The 20,075-nt window shown below is 25.6% G+C and overlaps 3 protein-coding genes across 3 annotated transcripts; 1 reads left to right on the top strand and 2 right to left on the bottom strand.

Annotated features, from left to right (window-relative positions):
* Positions 1–366: 366 nt before the first annotated feature.
* LOC122717546 lies at positions 367–6,771 on the bottom strand. Its single transcript, XM_043941744.1, has 11 exons — positions 6,637–6,771; positions 6,407–6,542; positions 5,974–6,267; positions 5,347–5,492; positions 3,788–3,932; positions 3,224–3,546; positions 2,518–2,971; positions 1,436–2,131; positions 942–1,348; positions 639–825; positions 367–550 (listed from the first exon to the last, which is right to left on the bottom strand). The coding sequence occupies exons 1-11, from the start codon at positions 6,752–6,754 to the stop codon at positions 367–369; spliced, it is 3,090 nt and encodes a 1,029-aa protein (XP_043797679.1). The 5' UTR covers positions 6,755–6,771.
* Positions 6,772–7,878: 1,107 nt separating this feature from the next.
* LOC122717545 (ras-related protein RabJ) lies at positions 7,879–9,431 on the bottom strand. Its single transcript, XM_043941743.1, has 3 exons — positions 9,343–9,431; positions 8,910–9,037; positions 7,879–8,643 (listed from the first exon to the last, which is right to left on the bottom strand). Exons 1-3 carry the CDS (start codon positions 9,383–9,385, stop codon positions 8,149–8,151), a joined length of 666 nt encoding a protein of 221 aa, XP_043797678.1. The 5' UTR covers positions 9,386–9,431; the 3' UTR covers positions 7,879–8,148.
* A 4,882-nt stretch (positions 9,432–14,313) lies between these two features.
* On the top strand, positions 14,314–19,653 carry LOC122717536. The gene is made up of 9 exons (XM_043941719.1): positions 14,314–15,241; positions 16,206–16,391; positions 17,029–17,367; positions 18,032–18,108; positions 18,232–18,332; positions 18,435–18,534; positions 18,689–18,901; positions 19,282–19,395; positions 19,498–19,653. Exons 1-9 carry the CDS (start codon positions 14,314–14,316, stop codon positions 19,651–19,653), a joined length of 2,214 nt encoding a protein of 737 aa, XP_043797654.1.
* Positions 19,654–20,075: the final 422 nt, after the last annotated feature.

Genomic DNA, 20,075 nt, shown 5'->3' with positions numbered 1-20,075 from the left:
GACATATGATATATATTCAAAATTATATAAATACTATATAAATAATATTAATAATAAATATGTAATATATATATAATATAATAAACAGACTTTTTGCAAATATTTTAATTTTTTTTTATATTCATTATTTTCTTATATATTTTAAAATTATTTATTAATTAAATAACAATAGGATCGAAGTATATTTTTACAAAAGATATTTTTATTTTATATTTATTATTTGGCAAAAAAAGAATTAATTATTAATATTATTATTTAAGAAAAAATCTATTAATGGTAAAATTATATAATAAAAATCAAAATATTATATATAAACGATAAATAATATATTTATTTTATTATTAAAAGATATTTTATTATGATTTTTTATGAATCTTTAATATTAAAATGATTAGTAGAACAATTTGGAGGTGATGTTTCATGAAAATAAATCATTGGCCAATGACGTGCGATTGATTGACGATAAGTTGAATGATCCATTGCATGATAATATGGATAATATGTTTCACTACAAGGTCTCCATTGATCTTCATTAGAACCCACATGACACCTGCAACAAGTATATAAAAAAAAAAAAAAAAAAAATTGAAATTTGTTTTTTTAAATAAAAAAAGAATTAAAATCAATATAAATTGTACCAAGGATAATGATATCCTTGAGAAAATCCACATTGATGATTAGGCTCGCAACAATAATCCCAACTACCATGTTCATTTTCAGTTTCGCAAGACCAAAATCCTGTGATTTCATTTTGTTGACATATAGTGCCATTTTTGCAAGGATAACCATTTACTGTATAACGACGAAATGGAGAAATTTGATTTGCTAATTGTTGTAACGTAAAAAAAAAAAAAAGACTGAATATAAATTGATATTTTTAAATTAAATAATATTTTTAAATTAAAAATATATTCATTTTTTGTTTTGTTTTTCTTACTTACAGTAAAAAAGATTAAGTTCATGTTCTAAAGTATCAGATTCAAAAGAAGGATTATTATTTCCATTAAACAACTTATGTTTATAATCTTGTTCATAGTTTTCATCTTTAAATTTGTTTTTCCATTGAGCAGGAGAATAAAAAATCGGTCTATTAGTATGCGTTCTTTCATGATCTAATATCTTTTGAGTGTTTAGATAATTGAACATATTAGGATATAATTCGCCATGTTTTTCATATTTTGGTGTTGCATTTATCATATTGAAAGCAGTTAAACTACAGTATGGATCAAACTCTTTCCATGTATATAACATGTGATCATTGTCACGAATATAATCTAAATTTTGTCTTAGATCTCGTATTGATATATCACTTAGAAAACAATTATTTTGTGCATTATCAATGGTAATACTACAAACAAAGTTATATGACAATTATTATAAAAAAATCGATATTAAATATATATATATATATATTAATACTCATTTATTTACTTACATATAATTGAATGACATACAAGGTATCACACCGCTATTTCTCATTATCGAACATTTATTCAAGCAATCCGACTTTGTAACAGCTCGTAATGAAGATATTATTGCATGAGACATTAATTTACATGGTTTATGATATTCGGAATAACAAAGATGATCCATATACATTGGAGAGAATTCTTTGCCATATGGAGTAATCATATTTGGAATTGATAATGGTAAAGAATACATTTTGCAACCATGAGAAAGTATATTTCTCTCGTATAATTCAGCACCATCCATATCTGGCATATTGATAGGATTTATTTCTTCTGCCGGCCAATCACTTAAGAAACAATTTGATGATAGGTGTTCATGATTATCTATCTTGTGATTAACCATTGTATATTTGAAAACGAAACTTCTACAAATAAATTCTTGTGACGAAGTACATGCAAGTTGGCATTCTCCAAAATCTTGAACGAACAGTGATTTTTTCGTAACGTCCATCGGTATGTTAAATCCACTTCTGATTCTTGAAAAACACTCTTCCGAAGAATATCGATTTGCTTTTTTTAAATGACAGATTTTAGTGTCTGATGTTAATCCATAACTATCATAATCACGATTTGGTTCAAGATCCGTATAAAAATTTAGATCTTGATAGGAATGATCACTCAATAAACAATTATCAGTAGGATTTGTAGTTACTGTGTTGTATCTATATGGAGTAAAAAAAAGAAATAGAAAAAAAAAATATAGACAAATAGATAAAATAAAATAAAATAATGATATTAATAATATAATATTATAATTTAATTCAAATTATCTACTATTCTTTTATTCAAATTATACAAGATGATTGACTGTGACAATATAATGATATTTAATTGTGACAAAATAATTGAATCTTAGCTATTGAATTCTTAATACGATAAAAACAATTTGATGTTAGGAGGCATATTGATCATTATACTCGTTAAATTTAAAATATTTACATAATAAATAAAATAAATAAAGTAAATAAAAAAAAAAGAAATGATCCAAGTTATTAAATTTTTATCATTGTTTATATATATGATAAAAATTTTTATTTATTTCTCTTACCTGTAAGCAAAACTTTTACAAGAGAAATCTGTCTCATTGATACAAAACTCTTCGCATTGTTCCAAATCATGTGCCACGCAAGTCTTTCGTAAAATACTTCTGCTTAATTTTGAACCCGAAACAACTTTTATTGAACATTTTTGTGTTATTTGTAAATTTTCATGTTTCTCGTAATATGATTCTTTTGGAGCGGACATGTAATTATTATTATAATCGAATGTATTTCCATAAAATTTTCCACGAAACTGTTCATCCTCATTAGGAATGGAATGTTCTTGTATCGGAGAATGTTCCTCGAGTCGTGAGGAAATTGAAGATCTTATATCCGAATATTCTTTATCATAATTGATTAGAGAGCTAGGAAAAGTATTGTCATTAATAATATCGGAATAACGAGAATGTGATGTTTTCCAATTGCGATTCCAATTTAAATCACGATAACGAGACATGAAACCTATAAAAGAAAATATCTTGTTTTTCTATCACATTTCTTTCATATTTAATAGATTTAACAGATAATATTCAAAATATAATAGTAGATATTTAAATAATAAATATCGATTAAATTCGTATATAGTTCAAGTTCAGAAATAGTGTGAAATAAAGGTAAAAAAAAAAAATTCTTATACAATATATCAATATATTATATTGTAATCAGATTTCTTTCATAATTGTCATACACACATACATATGCAGAATTATTTACCATTTTCGTAATGAGATTGTTTGCCAGAACGTGAGGGACTATTGGAAAAATCATTAGCTAATTCGCGATTAGGTGAATAAGTTTCTTGATGAATATTACCCTCATGACCAAACCGTCTATTTTGATCATCATTTTGTTTATAATTTTTAATATGGTCTTTCCAATGGGATATACCACTATCACGCCACGTTGAAGAAGGGCAATTTTCAATCTTCTCATAGTAATCATAATGAGAATCGATTGAGAAATCTTCATCAATATCCATACAAGAATATGGTGTTGACGTCAGTTCGCACGTACATTTCGAATTAGTATTGTGTCTCCTCGAATGATAAGTAAATATTATTATGATCTATTATACTTGACTTATAATGATATATTCTGACTGAGATATATTATTGATTTTTATAAAATATTTTATTAAATATTTGATTTTCTCACTATATATTCTTCGAATCTCAATAATATAAAAATGAAAAATAATTTTTAACACAATATTAATTTTTAATATAAATATGTACTTTGTCAGTAAAAGAAAAAAAAATATATTTATAATAGATATACCTATGATTAAAACCTTTACACACGAAAGTCTTTTCATAATCACATGCCTGATAACAATCTTGTAGGTTTTCACAATTTATTATGCGTTCAATGAATAATCCCATTATTTTCTTGCCAGGTTGTATTTTTCGATGACAAGTCATAACTAAATTTTTTAAATGTATATTATATATGATATATGGTACATTAATGTATATAAAATTAATATATTTTAATAAGAAAATATTTATTTATATAAAATATACATGTGAATAAATTTTTAAACTTCTAACATTCTGTTATTTATAAACTTACGTGTGAAATCATCGTTATTACTTCTCTTCAAGATCGTTGAACTATGGATTGTATGAAGAAAGAACAATAAGAAAAGAAAATTGAAAAACCATGATTTTGTAAACATATTTGAATTTTTATTTTTCATTTCTTTTTTTTTAATTATCAACACAGGCAGAATTTAATTTAAATTTTTCTTTATGTTATTCGAAACAATTGAATTTTTTTTTGTTTTTCTTCCCACAATGATTTTCATAATGAGCACAAAAATTAATTTTCATAATTATGATTCTTTCCAATCAATTATATCGATATAAACTATTAAATTTAAATTATTACATTTATCATGGATACATTTGAAATGAATATTAATCGATGAATAAATATCAACAGAAAACACTACACCCTTAAAGAAATGTCGAAGATGTGTATAAATATGTAAGATGAAAACAGTAAAACGTGTAAAAAGTGATGGTGAAATTACAGTTGTGCATGGTTTTATAGAAAAGTGAACGCTTTAGCTGCAATAGTGGGAGGAAATATTCACACGTAGGGAAGGGACATCTGATTGTTAAGATTTGTTTAGATTAGTTCTTAATATTCAAACATTTGTTTTCACAAATACTTTTCTCTTTATAAAATAATTATACATTTAACAAAAACAATTAAATTATATTTATATTGCTTGCTTATTATTTTGAAATTAAATTACTCATTTTTTATATCCATTGTTTTTCCTATTCTGTTTCATTATTCTAACTATTTATAAAACGAAAAATTAATTTGATTTTGTAATTTTTTTTAATATTAAAAATTAATTATTAACATTTAAATATAGAGATTTTCCATACCTATGTATACCTATCAAAATGATGTTACTTTAAAGTCGAACAAGTTCTATTATTTACGTCCTTGGAGATTCGTCAAGGATACAAGATGCAATTATTTCAGCTAGCTCAGCCATTTTAATTATAGAATAAAATTTGAAAAAATCAATGATTTACGTGTACGTTTAATATCGTTAATTAATTAACTGTTATTTCTAAGAAAGTAGTCTCATAACATTTGCATTAAAAATTATAAGAAAAATAAATAGAAGAAGAGAAGATCAATAATTTTTTCTATTTTAATACAATGAAAACATTTATTAAAATACTATTATTAAAAAAATGATAATATTTCTTTTTGATAAAAATTTATTTCTTTTGAAATTTATAGATATAAATTAATTTATAACAATACAATATCGTTAACGTATCGTTTGTATAAATTATATTACAACTTACCGAAATGATCGATTGGGATTCTTCCATTTTTGTTTTTAATAATATCCAGGATATTATGGTTATCATCAGAAAAAGAATATCTATCACGATTGATGAATAAATCATAAGTACCAATGGGCCCATAATTTTCCAAGTTATTTTTGTTTCTTAAAATTTCAAACAAATCCTTCTATATTTGATTGAAATTATTGCATTCAATAATTAAATTAAATGCATATCACACAATTCACAATGCTTAGAAAAAGAAGTATAAATAGTATAAAGAAAAATATAGAATGGTAATAAAGATACTGTACATATTCGCATGTGTATATATATATATATATATTATTTACATAAATGTATGGAGATAAGAAAAGAGGAAATGAAATATTATAAAGAATTCTAAATATTAATTAAAAATATTAAAATGAAGTTAAATGTAAGAGAATTATGAATACTACAACAACTTGAATAACAATTGCATAAATGAAAATAGAATGACATTACGTATAGTCATATTAATTAATCAATATCAAATTACTAATTTCTTTCTTAATAACTTAGAGATAATTCTATTTTAATGGATTATTCACGATTGTAGAATAAACAACTTATGTATTTATAAGAGTAAATATAAAGTATTACCTTGAAAATGATAGTGTATTATGTGGTGTTAATAATACTGGCTCTGATTTTGATAATAATTTTGAGAAAGAATTGTCATTATTTATCATAAATTCTTTTTTAATAAATTTATTTATTTTCATTAGATGATTTTCATTTTTATGATTAAAATTTCTATGTATACGATCAAAATCACACGATAATGAATCTTGTCGCTTTCTCGCGTAAACATCGTATTCCGGATGAGTTTCTAAATTTTCTAACACCGGTATCTGTGAGCTAATCAAACAGGTACTGTTACCTTTCACACCAACACTAAAAAAAGAAGAAAAAAATTAAACATAAAAATAATAGAAAAAATAAATTCCATTGAAAAATATATAATTTTATATAATTTCTGGTTTATTCTTTAACATTCAATGAATATCGACAATATGAAATAATAATATCGTACCCGAATGAAAATGCATTGCAAATATGTTTATTTTTTAAACAATATTCTTCACATTCAGTTAAACTTATAACATTACTTCGTAATACGATGTCCATATCTTGTAATTTAGAACCAATGGATATTCTTGTATAACAATCTAAAGCAAAAATCTATTTTTATCTTTATCGTTGCATAATTTATATATATTTTTTATATCTTATTCAAATATAGAATTTATTAATATAAATTACCATTCACAATAGGTGTTAAACGATTATCAATCGTAAGACACAAAATATATAAACATTGTTGAAGAATATTGAAAGTTTGAAACAGTAGTGGCAAGGATACATGACACAGTGTGAACATTTTAATAATTCGATAATCTATCAATAATTTGAATTTTTCTTCTAATTGTGATTTATTATTTATTATAATTATTTGAAAAAATAATTGAGTAAAAATTTAATTCAAAAATAGGGAATTTTCGAATTTACATTCACTGTTACTATAAAACTTCATAACAATATCAAAAGCGCAATCATACATCTTACACTAGATATATACTTTAATTGAAATAAAATAATTGAATAAATTTTCCAATAAGGTTTCTGAAACATTCAACGATCTAAACTTGACTGAGAATACTAACGAACAATAGTTCTCTCTTATACAAAACGCAAAGAGAATTTACCAAAGCCGCTATTACGTTAGAGACGTTTCTCTGTCCGTTTCTTCCCTTCTTCTATTGTAGATTTAGACACTCATAGACACGAAGCAACTCTTTCAATGTGCATTCGCAGTAGGTACATTGTTCTCTTATGCAGTTACATGTATAACGTAAGTTCAAATAGCGCGCTTCTTTCTTTACGCAATTGATCGTATAGAATGAATGGAACTAATTATTTTACTTTACAATACAACTTTACTTCGTGTCTATAATTATGTACAAACAGATAAAATTATATACAAAATAAATTAATGATCGGAAATAGATCGAAGAAAAATATAATAATAAATATGAACTTGTATTTTAATATTAAATATATGATATTTTCTGAATTATAATATAATTTTAAATTGTCATCTATATTAATATAATTTCCTGAATGAATTTTTATAGAATGAATCATCAGTATTATGAATTAACAACTGAAGATATACTAAAGAAATGCTTATATAACGGAAGTGAGACAAATTAGACATAAACAAAGCTGTGGGATGCGTTACGCTTCGCGAAGCCTGGCCCAAAGAATGAATGACTCACCTCACTTTACGATACACCTCACCCGTACTTATTAGCACAAGAATTCCTTTATTTGCTTTATTATAAATATATATATTAAATAATACTGTATTAAATAAATAAATTTCATATATTAAAAGCGTTAGAACCAGGCTCCAAATTAAGAAATAAATAGCATGTACAATTTAATTTGATTTAATTTAATAATAATAATATCATTATTAATGGCAATATATAAACATTTATCTTATAGCATTCAATATGGCAGTTAAAGCATAAAATATTTTTTACTTTTTTTAAAAACTTATTAGAAATGCTAACATATATGAAATCAAAATTTATAACAAAATTAATGAATATATTTTTTTGAATCAAAAATAAGAATGCTCACATTCATTTATGTTTGTGCATATTTACATAAAAAAAAGATTTAGATTTTATCTCAAATAATTATTAAAAAACAATTATACAAATTTTATCATTTCATATTTTAGAAATCAAAATAAAAAATCAAAGACTAGCAACATGCATATGGTCTTTCTTGCATTCCATGAGCAATACTAAGATTTTGAGCACTTTCCTCGATAATTGGTGTAGATAACATATCTGTATTGTTCCAATTCAAATTTGTTGATTCATATACTCTGATTGATGTAGAATCACATTCAGCCGAAGATAATTTAAGGAGACCACTACCAATAGCCAGAAATACATTTTTAATTCCTTCGTTTTGGAGAACCGATGTTTCATGATAACTTGCACCAATTTTCGTAGCATAAACTCTACCCTCTTCCGCATCAACTTGGCGTTCTTTTGTTAAATCTGATTTGTTTCCAATTACAACCAATGTCATAACTTCTTCTACATTTCTTCGAAGTTCTGTTACCCATCGTTTCATTGCTGCAAATGTATTGTATTGAGTTAAATCAAATACCAACATAGCTGCATTAGCATTTCGATAGTACATTGGTGCCATTGACTTAAATCTTTCTTGTCCTGCAGTATCCCATACCTATATCAGGTAATAAAAATATTCAATAAGTATAAATATTCAATTTTAATAGAAATATTTATTATAATGTTATTTTGAAAATGTTTATAAACTTTTAAACAATGTTAAATTTATTCAATATATTTTAACAAATAAAAAAAGAAATATAAAAAATATAAAAAAATAAATTTCATGCACATTCATTATATCTTATTAAATAATTATATGAATATAATGAGTTTAAAAAGATTTGAAATATATAATTAATATTATAAGTATTATAGTACCCGTAGCATTATTCTTGCATTTTCTATATTTAATTTACAAGTAAAAAATGATGCTCCAATTGTAGGACTCAAATGCTCATTACATGATTTTCCAATATAACGCATAATTATACTTGTCTTACCAACACCTGAAAAGATTGATAAAAATTAAATAATATTATTAAAAATATTATAAACAATGGGTTAACCTAAAAATATTTTTTAATATTCTTATAAAATTAAAAAACTAATTAAAAAATTATATAAAATATGTAATATAGAATATTTTAAAAGAAACAAATATATATATGTATAAATGCATATATATAGAGATATATATATATATATATATATATATATATACACACAGGAGGTAAATATGAAATATAAAATAAATGAAAGAAAATTAATAAAATTATAATCAATTACTTTCTTATTTTCAAATAAGATTTACCTTGTGAACCCAATGCAACTACTTTTCCCTCTAAAATTTTCATTTTCTAACTTAAAACATAATGCATGATGCAAGCACTTTTATTTATTCTTCATACGATTTAATAACAAAGTGAATATTATTAGTCATTATGCACATTCAAAAACAGGATAAGGTAGAGTAAGAATTGATTATTAATGCCATCTTTTCAGTGATTTTAAAAAGATAATTCTTTGAAAAGATATCTTTTAAATACAATAGATGGCGCTGATGATCAATTCTTATTCTATGTATCTTTCTTCTAGATTTTTTCTTCTTTCTTTATATTTTATTTGCGGCACTCTGGAGATGGCACTGATTTCAATATTTTTATTCTTTCTCTTTCCTTTTTCTCTTATTTTTTTTCCTTGTCTGTATTTGTTCTCATTAGAGCGTAATCACGAACAGATAAGGATTTCAATCGAACATTTCTTTTTTTAACCATGATGTGTTTTAATTTTTAGTGCAAAAAATATAGATAAAATTTTTGTTTTATTATATATTATATATTATATATTACTGATGTCGCAAAATATATGTAATTTTATATTGAAATTCAATTATATTTTAATTTAAATCATCACATATTGCAATTTTATTTTGAATCAAACCAATAACATTAAGAGTAATACTAAAACGATAAAAACTTCTGTTCTTGAAACATGCGAAAATGTATTGAATGTAGGTTAATTCTATAATCTCGTTTGTGGAATAAAGTTCAAAATTCTTTTACCATTCTAATGTCATTTTCAACATTAACTCAGAAAATAAAATCATTTTCGTCTGTGATAAAATTATAATTGTTGCAATATTAATATTTAAAATTGCAATGTAATTTTAATATAAAAATATCATAAATTATAATATTAATATTTTAAAGTATTAAGCGAAAGTAAATTGAGGATCATTCTACTATAAAAATAAAAATTTGAAAAAAATTGCAGAAATAATTATTAAAAATAATTTAAATTAAAAATAATTTTAATTAAAAATAGAATTTTAATTTGAAATCTATAATTATTATAAATATTTTACTATAAATATTTAAAAAAATTATAAGTTAATATTGTATTGATAACATCAGCACAATTTATAATCACCATAATTATGTTTAGTTATGTTTATATAGTATGTTTATATAGTTATGTTTATATAGTTATGTTTATATAGTTATGTATTATTTAGATTAGGCATATTGCAATTTAAAGATTAAATAATAGCAATTAATATAAAAGAATTGATTAATATTATAATATAATGCTTTAATAAATGCATTCTTAAACAAAAAGTATATACATAATTAAAAATAATTAATTTAGTATATACTATACTAAAAATGAAATAAATATAAACTTTTTATTTTTTTTTTGTTTTTTTACGTACTATTAACATATCTTTTATATATTATCAGTTTCAGTTTATCATATTGATTTGAAACTTTAAAACTCTTTTTATTAATATATTATATATTATATATTATTTGAAAGTTATCTTTTATTTAAAGAAGTAGATCTCGATTTGTAATCTTTATGCAGGAAAATCTATATAATGATCGATTATTTGATACATAATATCTAATCGCATTAATATATACTATATATATATAACTAGTAAAAATAAATGATAAAATTATGAATTATAATATTGCAAATAACAGTTATATAATATAATTTTGATTTTTATATATCTGATTTTAAAAAGATCTAAAAATTACTTGTATAATGATAATAAAATATTTACTAAATTTTTTAAATATTAAATTTGTAAAAATAATCAACATTTTTTGTTTATTATCAATGATATTGATATAAATTGTATTTTTATCTTATGTTTCATTATTTGTCCGTTGTAAAAATGTAATTATTTGGCAATAGTGTAGTTTTTTTATGAATTTATTTTTTGTAATAATAAAAAAAATAATTTTTATTTAAGTAAATTTTACAAGTTTGATACGTTAAGCATTTAAATAAAATAACAATTAAGAAAAGAAAAAAACAAAAATAGAAAAAGAAAGAAATATGAAATAAACTACCAAGAGAAAGAATAAGAGGTAGAGAGAGTGAGAGATAAAGAGAAGGAGATAGAAAGAGAGAGAGTGGTCCTTTTGGATGCTACATTTCTGTTCCTCATCAGTAGTCAACCTTTCTTCGCAGTGTCATCCGGTGATCGGCGAAGGAAAGACATCACAGTGATTCCGATCGCGATGGAAATGTAATTCAAATTAAACACCTGTTACTTTTATCGTACTAAGGATCGTACGCTTTTTATTTAATATTCGTTATCGGTCGTGAATTCGTGAGGCAATTGATCGAGAATCGGTGCGTTTAATCGCTTACCCACGTGTGTGAATGCTGTGTGTATGCGTGCATGTGTGTACTGTTGGATAAAACATCAATTCTAAAATTCATAATCGGAAATAAATCATTAATTAAAAATAATAAATACATAAATAAAAGGAATTTGTATATAATTAATTTTCGCTATTCTACAGTGTGAAACAAATTGTCACATCCATATTCTATATAATCTATAAGATATAACTATCTTTTTTGAATTTTACATTGCGAGAATAAGAGAAGAAAGGAAAGGTATATGAAATATATAAAAATGGAGATTGTGTTACCAAATGTGTTTCGATGAGTCGATTCATGTCAAGTCAAATTGCCATTGTCAAAGTCGAAAGTTACCGACTCGAACTTTCACTAATAATCAAACGGTGTAATGCTACGGTTTCACGCGTATACCGCACGTTCACGGGGCATCGTAAGTAACTGAGAACGTATTACGAAGCCACCACACGAAGAGACGATGTGCCACTTGTTTCGATGACCTGGTTTCTCAACCCACTTTTCCACCGGACCACACTTCATACATGTGAATGCCTTCGCTACGCTTGGTGTATCTTACGGTACACGGACGATACACAGAAAAAAATACCGAGTTCAGAAACGAAATTAAAGAAACAGTATTTGTACCGTGTTTCCTCGATCAAAATTTCTCGATTTAAGTTTAACTATGTACTACTTACTAGTGAAAACAAGTATATACGTAGGTATGTCTATTTTGTAGGATCATTTTATCATTGGATTTTTGTGCGCAATTACCTACTGAGAATAAAAATGCGATCAATCAATGGTATTCTACATAATGTTGCATTTATCTGAACTTGATTCGAAATAAGAAATTAAATAGAGAAAAAGGTTCTAGCAACAATGACAAGTCATCGATTGAACTTTTTATTGCGATTTCGTTCAAATAAATCAGAGGAGGTATGCACACACACACGTAAAAGTATTGAATGGTATTTAATATTAATGTTTGAATAAGATCAACAAACAAAATTTGAAAGAATAGATATTACATAAAAAAATATTCATAAAACTTTTGTAATATAAAATATAAAAATTTCGCTTCATGCTATCTTTGCATTAATGGACTGATAAAAAACTAATATACTAATATACAAACTAATATACAATATCGCCAGAAATCAAATTTTTGTTGATCATTCATTAAATCATTAAGAGGAAAAAAGAAATGAATTGGTTGGCAAGTTTATTTTTGATTCTGTTCTATATTGGATTCTATTGTCAAGCCGAAAACAGGAAAAATGACCGGTATTTAAAAAATTTTGGTGAGTTTGAGTCGATAAGAAGAAGCGAATACCATATTTATATCTTTTTCTTAATTTTCACGAAAATATTTAATGCATTAATATCGATTACATACTAAACATTTTGGCAGAACGTCAGTCATTCTTTTGCATAACGTTTTGTGCTAATATAATTACACATTTCTAGATCTAGATACAAAGAAGGAAACTACAATGGAAAATGTAATCGATTCAAAAGGACAGTCACGATTTTTCGACGAACTCGGATGTAAGTTTTATGCGAATATATTTATCGCAATTAAAAATTAAACGATTGATTGAGAAAATATTAATATAATTAATATAATCGATAAAAAATCGTTATAGTTGAATTATTATTCCATTATTTTTATTTTTCTTTTTATTTTATTAAATATCATATACTTAACTTTGATTTTCATCATTCATTTATTCGCCCATTCGCTTATTTGTTTGTCTATGAAGAATATCTTAACTTAAAAATTGTCTATTTTAATACATTATAAAAATATGAGTCTCGGGCATTATTCATTAACTGGACGAAACGAATAAAATAACGAAATAGATATGCATCGAAAGAAAGAACAATTGTATCATTACTTGGAAAAGAGAATGTTAAAATACGGAATGTTATACGTGGGAAAAGAAGAGGATGGAAAAAGATGGAAAAGAAAGGATGTAAGAAAGACAAGGTAGGGGGAAGAAAGGAAAAGAGAGTGAAGAAAAGAATAAGTGGGGAACCAATGTTAGAGAAGATACGCTATCGTAGCAATGAGAAAGCTAACTGTTGGTGAAAGCCAGGAGCGCTTCTTTAGATGCCGGTAAAGTCTCGTCAGTCGATAGAATGCATCAATTCGTAATAGGTTAGGTAAAAAAATTAATTTTTCAAAGTGTTGGAATGAAAAGTTGCTATGTATGAACATAAATGAACATAAATGGTGATTGAGATGTATAATACGTGAATGTTGTTAATCGAGGACACATTTCTCGAGGCATTTTAGAAAAGGATAAATTTGCGAGGTGTTATCGTGATCAAAATATATTATTTCGAATAACATCCTTGATAGGTGATACACATATATATATATCCCTTATCGTATCGATTAATAGAATGAAAATAAAATGTCGAAAATACAATTTTTTCGATTTTTGAATTATTACCAATTTGTGCATTTTTTAACGATAACAAATATATCGATGAGATCAAGAATTTTATCGATAGAATTTAATTAATATACAATTATGCTACGAATTGTGACAAAAATTCATTAACTCAATCAAATCTAATTTATTTAAATGATAAATTAGAAAAATATCGGATCATGAGTGTCATTGCAGTGGTACACGTGTTTCTAACAGTAACCGTTACTGCATTCAAATACAGTAATTACGATACAGTGACTTATGATCGTCCTTTGGTTACTTCTACACCGTCTTTGCCTCATTCATACAATTGGTATTCGAAATTGCAGAGATCTAAGAAAAACGAAAAAACAGAGAAATTCACATTATTATCTACTGGCCAATTTGTAGAGCAAGATCCTTTGAATTTATGGATCGACAGGCAATCAAACACAAGAAATCTCAGAGAAACGAGAACACTGGATAATAGTTTGGGGATTGGAAATCCATTTGAACAAAAGACGCGAAAGGCGACATACAAAATTGATACCTCTGCACAAGATATCGAAATAAAAGAATGTTTCGACTCAAAGAAGAAAAACTCATGGAATGGAGATAACGATCATTTTGACAAATTTCGAAATACAATTGTTCGAAGAACGTACATAGGAAACAAAGATCAATCTCAAGATAAGTTGGATCATTTGAAAAAAAAAAATTTATCAGAAGGTAATAATGGAATTGGAAATCGAGAAAGACAAATTCGAGGAAGATTTATAATTAACGATATTAATAATGATAGCGAAAGTTATATTGCAATCTCAGATAATTCAAACATTCAACAAAGGCAACAATTAATACGTGATATCGATGATAAATATTTAAATGATACGGACGAAGAAAATCATTTTCTCAATTTTCTTGATCGATTGAAAAAAAAAATGAATAGCGAAGACATCGAACAATTGACATCGATGAGTTACAGACAAGGAAGGAAATATAAATTAACCAGTCAACAACAAGGAACACTTCTCGTCGAGGCTTTAAGAAAAAAACGAAATTATACAGGAGATCATCGAGGTCACAATAATGATCTACAAAATGGCATAATGGACATGCTGGGTAGAAGTAGGTTTCGTATAATAAAAATCGAAATCAAAGGGGGGATGATATTCTACGTGAAAAATAATTCAAACTTTAAAAAAATCAATCAGCCTAAAAAATCCTTATTTTTTTCTAAAATAAATAAAAAAAATAAAAAATAGTGTAAAAAGTATGGTGCGAAAATAAAAATAATAGATAGTGAATCATATATGATCGGTAATTTGATTGCAGATGATTCAATTATCGCTTTAAAATTTTCGTTGATTATTCGAACAATCTAAGTTCTAATCGTTTGACTTTCCTACTCGATCTCGACACTATGAATCCTCGATTTCACTTATGAAATCATTATTCGAAACGAAAGCACCCGTATGTATTTATCTCAAGAAACAGACCGAAAGAAAGCAATGCGGTCTTGTATGACGACGCATTGGGACATTTGGCCAACAATGCTAGACAGGACGTGACAGGACATTACGGAAAAAAAGAAAAGAAAAAAAAATATAATTTGTTAACGACATTAGTAAACGAACAAAATAACAGTAATTAACATATTAAAATTATTTTTATCATATATTTATATATAAAGATATAGTATAGTAGATATAGTAAAATTCTACTTTATCGAAGTTGTTCTTTATTTATATAAAATAATTTGTAATAATTAAAATTTATATGTTATTATATATTATGATGTATAACAATTATATAATTGATTCTTTCAATGATGTAATTTCTCACTGAAATGCGTACTCGTTCGAATTCAGTTATAAATGAATTTAAATTCGATAAAAGTACATTTAATCGAATGTAATTAAAATTTCATAATCAATATAATTAACTAATTATAAATATAAATATTTATATCAAATATATATATTATATATGTATATAATACGTGCATATACATCATGAAATAATATATTACAATATATTTCTAATAAAATTGTAAAGAAATTGTGCGTGACTGGAAAATGATTTGTTTCAGTGATACCACAAACGTGTACATATAAAGGAACAACATTCGACTGTGGCCTTAGTATTAGTTGTGTTCTTGGAGGCGGTCGTCCAGTCGATCTTTGTTCCGGAGGGTTAATATGGAGTTGTTGTGTCGATGATGATGACATTCCTGATAAAATACCACGACCAACAATTGGATTATTACAAAATGCTAGTGAGTTTTTACCGACTCTTTTTTTCAATTTTTTTCTTCTTTGACATTTAATTCAACTATAATTATGTCGAATATCAGGTGAATCTATCGATTAACTCCTCTTTCTTCAATTTTGAAAATACATTGTAAAAGACAACTTTTTTCTTATAAACTATATAAATTAATCGAAACTTAATATAAAACAACGGTTAACTTTAATTTTCGAATTATTTGCAAAAAATTTTTAATACTATTTATATGTGATGCATTCGTGATAGTGTATGCATCAATATGCTATTTCTCAACAATTTCAAGCTTATTAAAATTGATAAAAAAAAAAAGCTAATCAGTTTGACTCGAATATCATTATCCTTGATTAATCATCACTTACAAATCTTTCGCGATAAAGATAATTTTAAGTTTAATAATTTAATATAGTTTAGGGGGGGAGGGAGAAGGGAAAGGAAACAGTGCAACGATACAAAAAATAGGAATTACATATCAACTTGGATGTCTTCTGTTTTTAAATATATGAAAACAATTAATTGTGATTAAAAATGATAAATACAATCTACGTGTAAATTATAATAATGTTTTTGGACCAAGTGAAAATGACGATTAATAAAAAGAGGGTAAAATCGAAGTTGTTTAAACATAGCACTTTCGTTAAACTTGGCAAATCAACATCCCTATGTGGACGATGATGTGCAAATCTACGACAATGCGGCAAGACCGAGCAAGCCAACATACAGTAGTCAGGATGAGCATGGAACAAGCTACCCGTATGCTGACATCGCGAACAAACCAACAACCATTTATGAGTCTTCGCATATATGGAATTATGATCGGCCTGTGTATACGAATCGTCCATCGGTTTATCATCCGCTCCAGCTTGATTATCCTCAGGATGAATATGATGCCACTTACCCCGATGTTTCGGGAATGAACATCCCAAACGAGGACGTCTCAAACTCCGTGGATTATTCCAAATACCGTGGTAATCCGCAAGTCAAGTTGCACAGTCAAAAGTTTTGCACTGCGAATATTCTATTCCGAATTTTTTTCCCCATTATCTATCCTGATGTTGTTTTTGATTATAATTTGAAAACTGTATTAGATTTTTTCTAATATATATAATGTATATACCGATGTATTCTTTAAAATTTCTAACATTTAAAATTTGATTACCAATGATTTTTTTTTTTTGATCAAATGGAAGAATTTTCCTTGAATTTTTCTCGTAATAAGTGTCTATCTAGGAAATGAAGAAAGCACGTTTCTTCGCTTGATATTTTCCTCTGTTTCACTTTGCACGTTTCGTATGTGGCTTTATTGCTATCATTCACGTACAAAATAAATATCAGGTGAAGGATAATAAGAAAATAAAAAATGAAAAAAAGAAAAAGAAAAGAAGAAAAAAAGGGTGGGGAATTTAATATTCACGCGCTATTAATAATAGCAAAAATAAGCAAGAAACAATATCAAAAACTGAAAAATACTTGGAAATGTATTTGTGATAGATCAGATATATATACATATATATATCTATTAGTTATCTTATAGTAGGCTTATTATCTTTTTCTGTGATCACATGCATTACTTTAGCTTTATTTTTCATAGTAATCCATAAAAATATTATAAGCTTTCATATTTTTTTACAGGTTGCGGTGAACTTTATACAAGAAGTAATAGAATCGTGGGTGGACACAGTTCCAGTTTTGGTAGTCATCCATGGCAGGTAGACTTATCTCAAAGAATCATTCTATAAAATTTGATAGATTTTTATGACAGAAAATTAATATTTTTTTAATTTGTTTGTTATATGTATATTTATTTTATACTTTTTTCTTTCGATTTTCAGGCTGCTATTATTAAATCTGGATTCTTAACAAAAAAATTATCATGCGGCGGGGCTTTACTCAACAACAGATGGGTTGTTACTGCCGCCCATTGTGTAGCAACGTTAGTATAATGAAATACATATGTGACAGAAATTTTATATATAAAAAATTTTTAATCCAAAAAATTGTATTCAATGTTTTACTTTTTTCTTTTTTCATATAGAACACCAAATGGTAACTTGAAGGTGCGTCTTGGTGAATGGGATGTTAGAGATGCATCCGAACGATTGCTACACGAAGAATTTAATGTTGAAAGGAAGGAGGTAGATAAAAGTTAAATTTTCAAGTTATAAGTGAACACATGTATGTGGATGTGCATAGAAAGAAACAAAAATGAAAGTAGAAAAGTAGAAGTAGTTTGAAAAAAAAAGCAAATTTGAAATAAATAATCTAGATTTATTATTATAAAAATTATAGGTTCATCCACAATATTCACCGACCGATTTCCGGAATGATGTAGCATTAGTGAAACTTTCGAGAACAGTGGCGTTCAAACAACACATCGTACCTGTTTGTTTACCGGCGAAAAATCTAAAAATTTCTGGACGTACGGCAACAGTTGCTGGTTGGGGTAGAACGCGACATGGGCAAAGTTCAGCACCAACAATTCTTCAAGAAGTTGACGTTGAAGTATGTATTTATATTTATACTTTGCAAACATATATATGTAATGTAAGCATATATTAATATGAGAGTCAAAAAATAAGTTTTGTGAATTAAACTCGATGAAAATTTAATATAACAATATCATTTCATATTTTTGTTATATTCATATTTTCGTTTAGCAATTACCTTTTTTTATCAATCATGAAATATGTCGCGTTCGTTGAAAATATCGTTCAAATTAAAAATCCAATATAAATATTAATATTATATAATAATATTATTAAGTTTCATTAAAATAATTTTAATACACAAAAAAGTCTAGACGAATGCAACTCACTATTTTGACTCATCCTAATAATATATCCATTTTTTTCTATTTAAACTGAAAACGAAATAACTTTTAGGTAATTCCTAATGAAAGATGTCAGCGTTGGTTTAGAGCAGCTGGAAGGCGAGAAACTATACATGACGTTTTTTTATGTGCAGGTTATAAGGAAGGTGGGCGAGATTCTTGTCAGGTAAAATAAATTTATAATTTAGATAAATGTGTGCGATATTATAAAAGATAAAAATATCTTATTAAATAATGAAATTCAAATATTTACAAATTGTTTGAATAGGGAGATTCTGGTGGTCCTTTAACTATGTCTGTAGAAGGAAGACATGTATTAATCGGTCTTGTGTCATGGGGTATTGGATGTGGTCGTGAACATTTGCCTGGTGTATATACGAATATCCAGAAATTCGTCCCCTGGATCGACAAAGTTATGAGTTAAATTTCATAATTCAAAAATATGGAATCAATAAAATACAAGAATTATTCAAACGAGAATAATTTAGAGAATAATTATTTAAAGAGGCAACGATATGCAGAAACGATATACTTTATAATATAAATACTTTAACTATTTTCTAAAAGAAAGTATTTATATGTTTTTTATTTTTTTTTGTTTATTTATTTTTTTAATAATATCAATTGGAATATAATCTCCAAATTATTAAGGAAAATTTTTGTTTTTATTTCTGCATAAAAACAAATAATAAAATAAAAAAAAAGTTACAATCCTTCAAAATTCATGCATTTTTTATTTTTATTAATAGGATTCATTCATTTTCTTATTTCATTCATTTTTAAAGCTTTGATTAATTATTTGTATATTTATTTATAGATATTTTTTGTATCTACTGAAGTAAAAAA

Source organism: Apis laboriosa, unplaced genomic scaffold (assembly GCF_014066325.1).
Source record: "Apis laboriosa isolate Shangri-la unplaced genomic scaffold, ASM1406632v1 scaffold53_cov140, whole genome shotgun sequence".
In the NCBI taxonomy this organism is placed as follows: Eukaryota; Metazoa; Arthropoda; class Insecta; order Hymenoptera; family Apidae; genus Apis; species Apis laboriosa.
Note: the sequence above shows the minus strand (reverse complement) of the source record. Positions and strands in the feature narration are given on the sequence as shown.